Below are 13,498 nucleotides of genomic sequence, written 5' to 3'. Positions count from 1 at the left end.
TCCAGTAAGAAAACACAAAAGAATAACAGGCTGGAAATATTAATACAATAGTCCAACAAACACTCAGGATACTCAGCCGACCGGAAAAACTAACAAATATAACCCGAACACGGCAGAGAACGGAAGTGCATCAAAAAGCAGGACACGAAGCAGGAACGAGAGACAATCGGGTAATCTGGTGTTGGTAGTACCGGTGAACAAATGATTTAAGCAGATTAACCGGTGTGTCTGCTCCGCTCTGCCACGCCCACTGCAAGGAGGGAGAAGAATGAATGATCAGAAATACCAGGAACAGACCCCGACACATGGGAGCTAATGGGGATCCCAATAAACAATAAACTACATCAGCCGCTACCAAATTCAACCAAATTACTCCGACATTGTTCTTTAGCGTCATTTTAAGGTGCACACATCTGTAAAACGCTTCCTTTGCAGGTCAATGGTGAATATATCCTGTATTTTAACGGATAAATCCTCCAAAGGGAATATAATCAGGCAACGGCACAATTGACAACCGTAAAGTGACTTTATTAAACAATTTTGTTTGTTCTTCCACCCCGATCAAAATCCTATTAGACGTCACAAACAATGACAATACGATTCTTAAAAAACTAATTCTACATGTCAACCCTGCCTTTGATGAAACACTTTCACGAACCCGACGGGGCAGTTTTACATGTCCTAAATGCGTTCTGCTTTCAGTAGCGCAGCGCTGTCCTACGGTCGGACGGAGCCGCTATGGGACTGACTGAGAGGAAGATGATGAATCGCCTCATGCTGTGATTTATAGTCCACTTCAGTTTAGATCTTTGTGCCTTGCTGCAGCTACATGGGTGAAGACAGCAGCTCCATCCTGGCATCCTCTCCCTGATCTGGGTGCTTTGTGCCAGTTAAAGCAGAGCCTGAGGATCGATGGTCATGAAAACAGATTCAAATACGGAATGTGTCTGTGTTGAATTCAGGGAAGCGCTGGAGCTGCAGGAGTCGCTGGTCCTGGCGGTCCACAAGGCCAGAAGGTGAGTGGAGACATCGTTTCCCTCACTCCTCCCTTGCGTCTTCATTTCCTTCATTTTGTATTATATCTGTGTATTTTCTATAGTTCCACCAGTATTCAACGTCAGATAAAGTATTTATGTGGCACCTTGTGTTGCTTGTGAGGAGAACGTGTTGGCTACCGGAGGTCAGTTGGGCCTGGTTTCGGAGAGTTCAAGGATTGAATCGTATAAACCGAGGCGTTTAGACGCAATAGAGACATCTGAGGCAGGCAAGGGTGAAATAATCTAAACACAAGGAACCGATCCAAAGAAATAAATCGACACACAAGAACACAGACAACAGAACGATTTGAAAGGCTGGAAGTATTTCGCTTGACTAAAACTTAATTTGTGGCTTTTGGCGCTGAGCTACGTGACTCTTAAAGGACCAGCAGGGTTCCCACCCAGCCGGCGGTGCTGTGGTCAGCGCAGTGGATGGCAAGGGCATGTCGTGGCGTTCGTCTTTACGCGTACGTGCACAATCGGTACACTATACTCAACTTTACTTTGCTTTTCAGCACGCAAAGAAGCTCAGATCCAACCTCTCGACATTTATGCTAAGCTTCTCTTATTACAGTTATTACACATCTATTAGCTTTACTAAATGACTATTGACTATTCTGGATTCACAAAGCGTGAAAGAAAAATCAGAGTTTACAGAGAGGACTCGGATGAGGCAAAATGACTGTAGATGGGGTACACCCTGGACAAGCCGCCAGTTCATGGCAGGCCCCCCCCCACACACACACACATCATTCACACACATGGGAAATTCAGCGTAACCAATTCACCTAATTAGCATGTTTTTGGTGGGAGGAAGCCGGAGAACCCGGAGAGAACCCACGCAGACACGGGGAGAACATGAAAACTCCTCACAGAAAGGCGGCAAGTTGGACCTGAACTCGTGACCTTCTCGCTGTGAGGCAACAGTGCTAACCACTGCGCCACCGTTCTGCCCCTATTTGAAACGTTTCTTTTGAAAGAGATGATCATTTGTTGAATTTTAAATAACGCATGTTTCGTCCATGTTTTCTTTTCCTTAAATTATCTTACAAACGTCAATAAACACTCGCCCTTTCAGGGTACGCCCGGAGAGCCGGGTTTCCCAGGTCAGCCAGGCACGATGGGGATGCCCGGGTTCAAAGGTCACACGGTAAGAGCCATTCATACATGAAACCACACGATCAAATAAATGACCTGGCGAGTTTCACTCGACTTGATGAAGTCTGCAACGCTTCATCAACGTTGTGTTTTCATGGTCCTGGAGAGAAGACCGTACAGTTGGCTGTCAGCTGCTAGAGCTCCTCAAACAGCAGCTTGTTTTTCAGATGTCACAATGTAGCGATGATCTAATGTCTAATGTTGCATTTCCAGGGCCACAAAGGTGAGACGGGCCTTAAAGGATGCCAGGTAACGGATCACTTTCTGCACACCTGGTGTAGAGTCACACGATTCTGCACCGTATGTGAACGGTTCAAGAGTTCAGGCGATGATTGCGTCAGATAGAGAGATAGAGAGATAGAAAGATAGATACTTTATTCACCCCAAGGGGAATTCCAAAAGTGACCAGTGTTGGTCCAGCAGTCCGACCAGATGGTGGGAGCACACACAGAGATCACAGAACCCAGAACAGCAAGAATAGAATGTGGAAAGGAGGTGAAGAATCGTGTGCAGGCAGGCTGGAACGGGGGGAGGAAAGTATCAGGAGTGCTCTGTGGTAGGACGAAGGGACAGGTCTACAAGACAGTGGTGAGGACAGCCATGATGGACGGCTTAGAGACAGTGGTGAGGACAGCCATGATGGACGGCTTAGAGACAGTGGTGAGGACAGCCATGATGGACGGCTTAGAGACGGTGGTGAGGACAGCCATGATGGACGGCTTAGAGACAGTGGTGAGGACAGACATGATGGACGGCTTAGAGACAGTGGTGAGGACAGCCATGATGGACGGCTTAGAGACAGTGGTGAGGACAGCCATGATGGACGGCTTAGAGACAGTGTCTCTGAGGAAAAGACAGGAGGCGGAGCTAGAAGTGGAGGAGATGAAGATGCTGAGGTTCTCCTTGGGAGTGTCCAGGTTGGACAGGATTAGAAATGAGACAATAAGAGGGACAGTGAAGGTTAGACGTTTTGGAGACAAGGTCAGAGAGACCAGACTTTGATGGTTTGGACATGTCCAGAGGAGAGACGGGGACTATATCGGTAGAAGGATGCTGAGGATGGAACTGCCAGGGAACAGGACTAGAGGACGACCCAGGAGAAGAGACATGGACGTAGTGAGGGAGGACATGAGAGTGGCTGGTGTTGGGGAGGACGATGCAAAGGACAGGGTGAAGTGGAGAAGATACATTTTCTCAGAATCAGAAGTCGTTTATTGTCAGTGAGGGTTCACAGACTAGGAATGTTTCTCGGTGAAGTCGTGCTACATGTAACAGTAATAACTAAGTTACATAAAACATACAAGTACAGACACATCACAAAAACAGCAGCATCAGGAGTGGATACACAGATGTGTATTAGCAGCAGTAAAACTAATATAATCACGCAGTGCAAACAGAACAGTGCAGGTTACCGGTAGTAAAATGTTCATGAGTCTTGCAGCCGAGGGGGAGAAGCTGTTCCTGTGGGGGGGGGGGGGGGGGGGGGTTCTGGTCCGGATGGACCGTAGCCTCCTGCCCGAGGGGAGAGGGGAGAGGATGCCGTGGCGACTCCTGACTGGGATGTGCTGAAAGTAGAATCAGCAACGCTAAGAATAATTGTAACAATAAAAATGAGGAGCGGAAGATGAAATATATCCTCCGAACACCTCCCTAAATGCATCCGACGACGGAGGATCCGGCTTTATTGATCAGAGTGATCAGCATTTATCCATTCGGTTTGTTTTGCGAGGACGCTGCAACGCTGGATCTCTTCTGGGCCGCCCCCCCCCCCAGTCAGCTGCTGATTAGGAGTTCATGAGGTCACGTCTGCGTATGTGAAGAGCCGTCTGCTCGTATATTAATGCGTTTCTCACCACCCAGTCCATCCAAGGAATGAAAACATAAACATAAAACGGTTTGGGCACTATGTAAGAGAGAGAGTACAGCAGTGTGTTACAGAGCGCGCACGCACACACACACACATGTACTCGGCTCACACCACTGCTGCTCATACAAACACACTCCAGGATATGTAAAAAAAAAAACTCACAAATCTTCACTCAATCATGATGTGTCTCGTTGCAGGGAGAGCGAGGCAGAGACGGAGAGCCCGGTGCTGCCGGTGCCACGGTGAGTGTGCAGTCATTCTGCTTCCACTAGGGGGCAGCTTCTCCAAGCAGACTCTTGTGTGTGTGTGTGCAAGTGTTCACCAGAAGAGGCACTAAATGTCCCCACAAGGGCAGGAGGTCTCTCCACCTGTCCTCGTTTACAAGGAGCTCGTTTAGGTTCAGAAGTTGGGTTAAATCCGTTTTTGTGAAGTCGATCTAATACCATAAAGCCCCCCCCCCGAAACAAGTCATCATAAAACCTTATCACAAAATATATGATGCTAATAAAATCCACCAAAATAAAAACCTGAAAGTGACTTCACAGGCTGCTTTACGAGATTAAAACCACACAGCCTATGTCGCACAAAAAATACCACAAAGGACCAAACAAAGCCAATAAAAGGATGCAGCAGGGAATTATGGGACGGGAATAAAGAGGTACGACGGACAAAATGAAACAGCGTGGACGTTTCACGCAGTACAAAATAACAGTCAAATCAAGGAGACCTGGGAATGTGAAATATCATTCTTCAGATCCTCGGCCCAGGATGGGAGGAGCCCCCCCCCCCACACACACACACACACACTGGAGCACTAAGCACGAAAGGCTGGAGCCTCCCCAAGAAAATCAATATCAGTCCAAGAGTATTTTGTAGGTAGAACCTCTTTATTTGCCGACAGAAAGCCCGTAACGATGGAACTCGACGGCTGAAATAGTGGCGCTGGTTTCCATGACGAAGGGCTGTCGGGGCGGCGACACGTCCGTCGTCTCGTCTGCAGCCGCTTTATCCGCCTTCTGGGTCCCGGGTGCTGCTGGAGCCTGTCCCAGCTGACTACGGGCGAGAGGCGTGGTACACCCCTGACACGTCGCCAGCGCACTGCGGAGCCACACACAGACCGACAACCACTCCCGCACACACACACACACACACACACACACCTACGCATAAACCCCACCCGGACACGGGGAGAACACGCAAACTCCATTCAAAAAGGGAAGCAAACCCAGAACCCTCTTCCTGCCAGGCAACAGCGCTACCCACTACGCCACCGTGCCGCCCGGACCAGTGACAACACTCTGACAATAATACCCACGTAACCCAACATCGCTGGTTTGGTTCTCCATCCTAATTTAGTCCGGGTTGCTGAGCGTCTGGGAGTTCTCAGTTCTCCTTCTACAAACTGGGGTTGTGACAGCTCATCGGCCACATGATGAGTAGCACCTTCATCACCAAGCGTCAGAAATAGCATCATTTTAGGGGAAATAACTCTCTCGCGCGCACACACACACACACACACACGCACACACGCACACTCATATATCTTTACCCTCGCCGAAGCGGAGGCGAGGGTATTGCAATTGGGTGCGTTTGTTTGTCTGTTTGTCTGTCCGAGCGCATAACTCAAAAACTAGTAACCCAATCGACTTGAAATTTTTACACAAGCAAGGTTCTGTCTGTGGCTCGGTCCTCCCCGAGAATGGCGATGATCCGGATCTGGATCCAGATTCCAGAATTATTTTTACATCTGGAATTGTGCCTGTGCTGTAAAGTGTCACTTTAAGAGGGAGGGACACGAATGGCATGATGGGAAAAAGAGTCCAGAAGGTGTCTTGTAGTACGTTCCGGAGCAGCAAGCTAGAGCAGGTTTGGCCCCTCTGATCCGGAAGCCCTGTTTACTGTCTCACAAGATCCAATAGTCGATTGGAGGCGAGGTCTGCAATCTCTGATTGTCTTTCTAGTTTCTTTAAGCATAAAGGCTGGACAGACATTCTTCATGAATGATTAGCTGTGAAAATGGTAAATAAGGTCATATTTTAATTTTCATTCTGCAAAGAGATTCATTAGTGATGACCAGTGTCCTCAAATCAGGACAAACCTGTCAGGCTGTAAATATTCTGAGACCATGAGACATTCAGGAACATCATGGACGCCTCATTATTTCAACGCATTGTTGGTTGTTACAATTTTTTAGGACATCCGATGAATCCAAACGACACAGACTGATCTTTTCCACCATGCATTGTTTAGAAGAGACAATGTATGCAGCATTAAGGAAAGTGGACAAAGCTTCCTTGTCCCCCCTACTGTCTGGATCTGGACCAACATTTAATGGGTTCTCTGCTGCCCCTGCGCCATCCTTCTGTGCCGCATGGGAATTGTGCCAGTCGCCTTTGCTGACAAACAAATGGACACGGATGAAAACACGACTGCCTCGGCAGAGTTTCACGTAATCTGGTCCGTCCGCTAATCCCAGAGAAATCATTTCAGTCTGTTTTAGCTCAGAACCTGGAAGGCCTGGGAACGCCCGGCTAAAGTGAGAGAGGCCCACCTGTGGGATGGATTCATGCTAAGATGATCATCCTTATCAATGTTTGCTGGGAAGCAATCGTCATGATATTAATGGGAGGAGCTGCAATTTCCAGCTTTCAAGACGAGAACATTTTAATGAAGTAGCATTTAAGAATTGATGGGTTAGCATCCGAGGCATGGATCTCCACGTCCCTGGGTGTGTGTGTGTGTGTGTGTGTGTGTGTGTGTGTGCGCGCATCGTGTGGAGTCTGTTCCCGCGGTGACAGCAGAGACAGATGAAACGGTTGAGTGTCTGAGTTGGAGCTTCCTGTTCCAGAGAGCATCCCCGCCTCCGTGTGACGCTCTCGAGGCTGACGCATGTCATCAGACACACTTCCTCAGTCCTACTTCCTCATTAACCCTTTATTGACAAACGTATCACATTTAATACACACGGCCTTTCAGGATTCTGAGACATTTACTTCAGAAGTTTCACCCCCTCCGACAAAAGCTGATAGATAAAAGGCAACACACTCGTCTGCCTTTTCCATGAAAAAGAATCCAGATTTTGCAAAAGTTCTATAAATTAGAGCACTTATTTAAAGATGAATGCTTTTTTTTGTTGACACATTTGTCAGAAGGTTCCATTAAGACCTAAAAATGAGAGTTTTCTGACGATTACTTCATGGGGCGGGCTTAAAAGTGTTAAAATAACGACAACTGCCTTCCTCACCTCCTCTTCATCACAGCGCAGGTTTTTGTTCAGACCTGTGAAGAACACTGCGAGCTGATGCTCACCGTTACAGCCTGAAACATCCGAGTCGGGCCAGGCTGAAGTTTGCAATGCAAATATTTTGTGAGTGGGATGGCTAGAAGGGACCTTTTCATAATTTTAAAAGCTCATCAATAATGCATCCATCCATCCACTAATGGCAATGAAATGCCAGAATTTTGGCAACAACAATTACGGCCAGGATAGAAGAAGACGGTGGAAGAGTGTCTCGTAAAACACAAATCAGCAAAGTGGCGCTCAGCGACGCCCCCTCAGGCCAGCAGACATACGTTGAGGCTAAAAGGTGACAGTTTGCTGCAGAACACTTCAATGACATTCCTCATTTTATCTTTGAGCTCTGAGTACCTGCACAAATATTTGTGAAATGTAGAGCGTTCTAAATAGATACCGAGGACATGACGCAGGAGGATCGTATCTCAAGATAGAGCCATAGATCAGGGGAGAAGTGCAGCTTGTTGTGAGGCCAGCGCAGATAAGTGTATTGATTAAAGCGTGTGCGTTCGATGCAGGGAATCCTTGCTGACAGCCGCCCACAGGAAGCAGTTAGCGAGGCTCTGTGGCTCTGCCTGAATGTCAAGCAGCAATGCTAATGCACAAAAGTGAAGCTTTTCAATGCAGCGATAGACTCCAGATGACAAAAGACCGTCAGAGAAAACACAAATAAAACAACGAGACGACTTCGATCAATTCACGAAGAGCGAAAAGGGGGATGAAAAGACGAAGAGCTGAAATGGAGCCGATGCAGAGCCTCAAGTTTGTCCTGTGTTTCATGACATTACGGTAAATAGCAAAGTAAAAAAAAAAGAATCACCAGAGAGCACTTTAAAATAATAAGAACATGTTTTATCAGCCACCAGGTGGAGAGGACGTGAAAGGACAGCGATACGGAGACGTGTGTGTCTAGCGTCTCTGGCACTGTGTTCTAACTGCCGCTCTCTTTCTCTTCCCCGTTCTGACAGGGTGAAGTGGGACCCACGGGAAGACGAGGAGAGGTTTGTCGAATTAGACTTGGCCGTATTAGAGTCTCATTCTGCAGCGCAGTGAGCGTCACGCCTGCACGGGCGCAGCAGAGCGCCGAGCGAGCGCACGCCTCCAGGCGCCGAGGGATCTGGACACCTGGGCAGAAATATACATCACAAAAGCCCAAATTTGTAAAGGCACAGGCGCGAGGATTATCCGTCCTCTGTAGAACCAACCATTATGGAGCCTTTCCCATTGAAGCTCACACTGCGTTTCATGACTTCACTGTAAAACGCAGTTGAAAGAACATTTGGACCATCGACGAGTACATATCTGAGTATCTATTCATTACGCTGCACTTTACTTTTTTACCTTAAACAAGCGAGTTTTGTTAGTTAAGAATCATTTCTGGACCAAAACAGTTTGTTATTTCAGTTGGCAGATTGCATATTCTATTAGCTGTAGTAATAAAGTACGTGTGCAAGGAGACAAGGTCAGTGAGAGAGTGCAAGGTCACACTACCTCGATACGTTACTTATGATTACACATTGAGCAGAGCCTCATTTGTGCGTAAGGTAACTGCAGAGTTTAAGGAGGGTAACGTACACATTTTCAGGTGGACTGAAATCTAAGACTGTATCACTTAAAAAAAAAAAAGAAAACGGGGCGACAGAGAGGGTCGTCCTATGATCGAGAGGTTGGCGGTTCGATCCCCGGCTCAGGCGCATGTTTACACTGTCGTTGTGTCCTTAGGCAAGACACTTAACCCACATTGCCCGGGCGCGTGCACATGCCGCGACCAGCAGCACCTCAAACTGCTGTAAGCCAAATTGCCCTCCAGGGGACAGATTAATAAGGTATTAGTATTACTTAGACTCATTAGAGGGTGAAAACATCACCCTTTAATTTGAGCTCTAAATTGATTTTTGGGATCTGTGGGTTTGTGGAGAGTTTGAATCGCACGGCCGTGCTCCTCTTCTTCTTCAGTTGTTCAGAAGAATGATATAACGCCGGTTGCTGGATGCTCCAGCATCCGACGTTGCTGGAGCATCCCTGGCTTTTCGCTGGCGCAGGAATGAGTCGATGATGATTGATGTTGAAGCCAGAAAATGGAAAATCTAAATGATGAGTAGAGTCGGGTTCACTAGAGTCTCTAGCCTTAACCACAGTCTGCTAATAATCTGTCGGCACACTTGACAGCTGGTTGATGAAACTGAATCTGACTGACATGACGGAGCGGAAGCGAGCCGTTCAGCAATGTTTAGAAACCAGCTTCGGGAGCCATTAACTGAGCTTGGAACCTAAAACAACACGATGCTGTCAACTCCTGCTGTACATTCTTGTGCAAACTCCTCCCTCCTGCTTTTTCCAGAAAGGAGTCGCCGGTGACATGGGTCCCAAGGGGACAGAGGGAAAGAAAGGGGACGTGGGCCACTTTGGTTCTGTTGGCCTCAGAGGATTTCCCGGCCAGGACGGTTTGCCGGGCCAGCCGGGTCAACCAGGGTATCCCGGGAAACCTGTGAGTGAGCCTCTCCCTGAGCAAAGGAAAAGATGCGTTTTAAATCAAAAGCTTCCTGCAGGACTCTGTCGGCAGACCTCAACCCTGTTTAAATCCCACGGTGTGACTTGGTGTTGCAGGGCAAACCCCCTTCAGACGAGCGTCTCCTAAAGCTTTGCGCTGATGTTCTGCGGAGTAAGTATCGGTTCCTTCACACAGAGTCTGAATTTAGAGCACACACCAGCACTGCTAATAGTGGACTCGTCCTCAGAGGGCCAGCCGCCGGGGTTCCTTTCATCCAGTTCATTTACAGTCATCATAACAAGCTAGCGTTAAACTCGGGCATCTGCCGGACAACTTCAGGAAACACTTTTCCTGTGATCCTAAAGATGCCGACATGAAAGGAATCAGCTGAGTTATTCAGCCATTAACTGGTGCGTGTCTTCATCGCACAACACGACTGTGGGTGTGTTTTCCATCTTGGTAGCATTTCTAAAAACACAGCATCAGCATGGCATGAATCAGAATGCACCCCCACCCCCCCACCGGCCCTCAGGGAAGGGCGCGGCGGGAAAAAGAAGCTCAGGATGTTGTTATCTTTCCAGTGTATCATCTGAAGAAAAGCATTCCCTTCACATGCATTTGCTAATATAATAATAATAATAATTGTTGTTGTTGTTGTTTTCATCCAGGAGTCTTTCATAAATCTTCATGGCTGTTGCCACTAAATATTATTCCGCTACTTGTGTCACTTTTAATGCGAAGCTGCGACAACATTTCAAGACTGCGTGACGCTCTCCTCGTGGCTACGTGGCTTTTCTCCGGGTTTACCGGTTTCCTCCCACCTCTAAAACTAATTTGGGTGAATTGGTCGCTCTAAAATGTCCGTAGTGTCTGTCTGTCTTTGTGTGGCCCCGCGATGTGCTGACCACGTGTTTGGGGTGTGCACCGCGTCTCGCCCGTAGTCAGCTGGGATTGGCTCCAGCAACAGCCGTGATCCACAAGGCGGAAAAGCGCCTTAACAATGTACATTCTAATCTTTTAGACATAACATGTGGGGCGCCACAGGGCTCAGTTATTGGACCAGAGCTGTTTAATTTGTACATCAATGATTTAGGGTCAATCTCTAAATCTTGAACGTATATACTATATGCTGATGATACAAAAATATTCCGTAGTGTGGAAGATTTAGGACAAGTTCTAAATGTTGTAGAGAAACTGTCTCTTCATGCTAATAAAACAAAATGCATAATATTTGGAAACTGATCTCCAAACTTACAAAGAAAGTTTAAAATAAATTATGCTGAAATTGAAACAAAATGTTTAGGCGTGATAATAGACAATAAGTTAAACTGGAAATCACATAAATCATGTAAAAGGTAAAGTGGCAAAATCCATTGCAATATTATACAAAGCACAAAAGGTTGTTTGTTCTAAAGCCCTATACGCATTATATTACTCACTTGTTGCTGCATACACGACCTACTGTGTAGAGATCTGGTGAAATACATAGACTAAGGTAAATCCAAATTTCCTCTTGAAAAAGAAAGCCACACAAATTATTAGTAAAAATATTATAGAGAACCGACAAACAAACTTTTCATCCAATTCTCAAGTTTAACGACATTGTAGATTACAACACAATACAAATAACGTATAAAGCAAAAAAAAAAAAAAAGACCTGTTACCACAAAGTATTCAAAATCTGTTCAGGATGAGGGACAGTATTTATGATCTGAGAAGAGTACTGCGTTTTGAGAAACCATAAGTAAGAACAAATGTAAAAAAAAAAAAGTATGTCAGGAAGGGGTTAAACTGTGGAATGGCTGCTCATGTAAAATTAAAACATGTATTTGAATGTTTTGCTAAAAATGTACAAGAAGATTGTAATTGGGAAATATTGTTTATAAGATACAAAGACAAGGACATAAGTGTGTATATACATACATGTATGTGTATAATGGCTAAGTATATATGTATGTGTATGGATATATATATATATATATATAGAGAGAGAGAGAGAGAGAGAGAGATATTGACTCATTGGATTGTAATAAAAAGAGAAAATCGTTTTTTGGGTGTTCTTGTAAGAAAAGGGGGCGGTTCCAAATAACATTTGCTACAATCTACCCCCTTTTGCTTCATCAGGGTTACAAGGCCTTTGAAATATTGCCCTTTGTCTCCGTCTCATTGAACAGTGAAGCGGAATAAAATGCATTCATTCATAGTATGAGACTGAAAATAGCTGATGATGCTGGATGACAAGGATTTGGATCCAATTTCTCTCGTGCACAAAGAACATATGAACTTACATCAGGGAGTAAGAGCCATCAATGAACACCGCAAACAGAGCGGCTACCGACCCGATGGGGGGGGGGCATGATGTTATGTATAAGATCCTGCTATAAAAGACATCATATTTATCGACTCATGGAGTACTTGGCACCTTCTGGCTGTGCCCTGCAGATCAACTTCCAGCATTGCTTCAGAGCCTGACCAACCCAGCTCGATGTGAGCCCTGCCAACATATGAAGGGACCCCCAGGTGAGCCAGGACCAGCAGGACCCAAAGGGTCCATGGGTGCTCCAGGCTACCCCGGCAGGAGCGGCGCCTCCGGTTACCCAGGGCCCCCGGGAATGCAGGGCCCCGTCGGTCTGAAAGGTAATATGACTCGTACAGGAATAATCGATAGCTTAGCACAGAGTCTGGAACACCGGAAAGAATCTTTATCCTGAAAGTAGCCAGACATAAATAACAAGAAAACTTCACAAACAAAGTGAGGACAGAATTTATTGCTGCTTTCATCAAGGATTAAAATCAAAACAGTGGCAACGATGAGCAAATTGGATGCGTTGGTGCCTATAAAACAAGATGATTAAACAAGCCAACGGCAGTAAAAGTCAGCGGAGGAAGAAACAACAGAAAGGCCAACGCAAGCCCATCACAATCAGCTGCGTCTGATTTATCTTCACTTTCAGGCAAGGAGCAACTAATCAGCTATAAAGGATGTCAAACTCCACCACTTCACGGCTGCATATTATTTCTGCCCGGCGGGTCAGGGGAGCAATAACTTCAGAGGCGTCGGGCGGGACTGAAAGATAAATGAGCGTCCTGGCAGAAAGCTGGGAGCTTCAAAGTCGAAACTTCCCAGGTGAAGTGGGGGGGGGGGTCCTGTAGAGAAGAGAAATAAAAGTTCAGGATTATCTCTGCCACGCTGAATGAGGAATAAAAGGATCAGAGTTAATGAAATAAAGATCTGGAGGCGGAGCTAACCTTCAGATTCCTGCCGGTCTCCGTCTGGCAGCTCATTTATGAAACACCTGATGCTACGTTTAAGAGCAGACTTCTTGTTCCTCCAGGTGAAATTGGTCCAAGAGGACTCAAAGGCAGCAAAGGGGAGGGTTCCCATGGACCCCCGGGGCCACCTGGTCAGGCAGGTATGCAGCGCGTCCTCTTACTCTCCTGTTTATTAGTAGATTTATTTTGTTGTCATCGCCTCAGCCTTTGAGGCTTGAGAGTAAGACACGACTACGCTATAGAGTCGTAGGAGGGGGGGCTGATGAAGACGGGGCTGACGAAGGCGGGGCTGATGAAGGCGGGGCTTTCAGCTTCAGGTGCTGTCACATTTGATTGGTAAAAACCGAATTCCTAATGTCTTTTCTATTTGACTTTGT

General features: G+C 46.5%; 1 protein-coding gene across 1 annotated transcript in view; it reads left to right on the top strand.

Moving 5' to 3' along the window:
- The window catches only part of si:dkey-225n22.4 (collagen alpha-1(XXI) chain), a 40,849-nt gene that overhangs the window by 27,150 nt on the left and 201 nt on the right, over nt 1-13,498 (top strand). Inside the window, exons 18-24 of the mRNA XM_068748201.1 lie at nt 963-1,016; nt 4,260-4,304; nt 8,326-8,380; nt 9,699-9,845; nt 9,965-10,019; nt 12,291-12,485; nt 13,184-13,261. Of these exons, the coding sequence (XP_068604302.1) occupies nt 963-1,016; nt 4,260-4,304; nt 8,326-8,380; nt 9,699-9,845; nt 9,965-10,019; nt 12,291-12,485; nt 13,184-13,261 (629 nt within the window). The remainder of the gene's footprint in view (nt 1-962; nt 1,017-4,259; nt 4,305-8,325; nt 8,381-9,698; nt 9,846-9,964; nt 10,020-12,290; nt 12,486-13,183; nt 13,262-13,498) is intronic.

The sequence above is a fragment of the Brachionichthys hirsutus genome, chromosome 14 (genome assembly GCF_040956055.1).
Source record: "Brachionichthys hirsutus isolate HB-005 chromosome 14, CSIRO-AGI_Bhir_v1, whole genome shotgun sequence".
NCBI classification, from domain to species: Eukaryota; Metazoa; Chordata; class Actinopteri; order Lophiiformes; family Brachionichthyidae; genus Brachionichthys; species Brachionichthys hirsutus.
The sequence above is the reverse complement of the archived record's forward strand: the minus strand, read 5'-3'. Positions and strand labels throughout refer to the sequence as shown.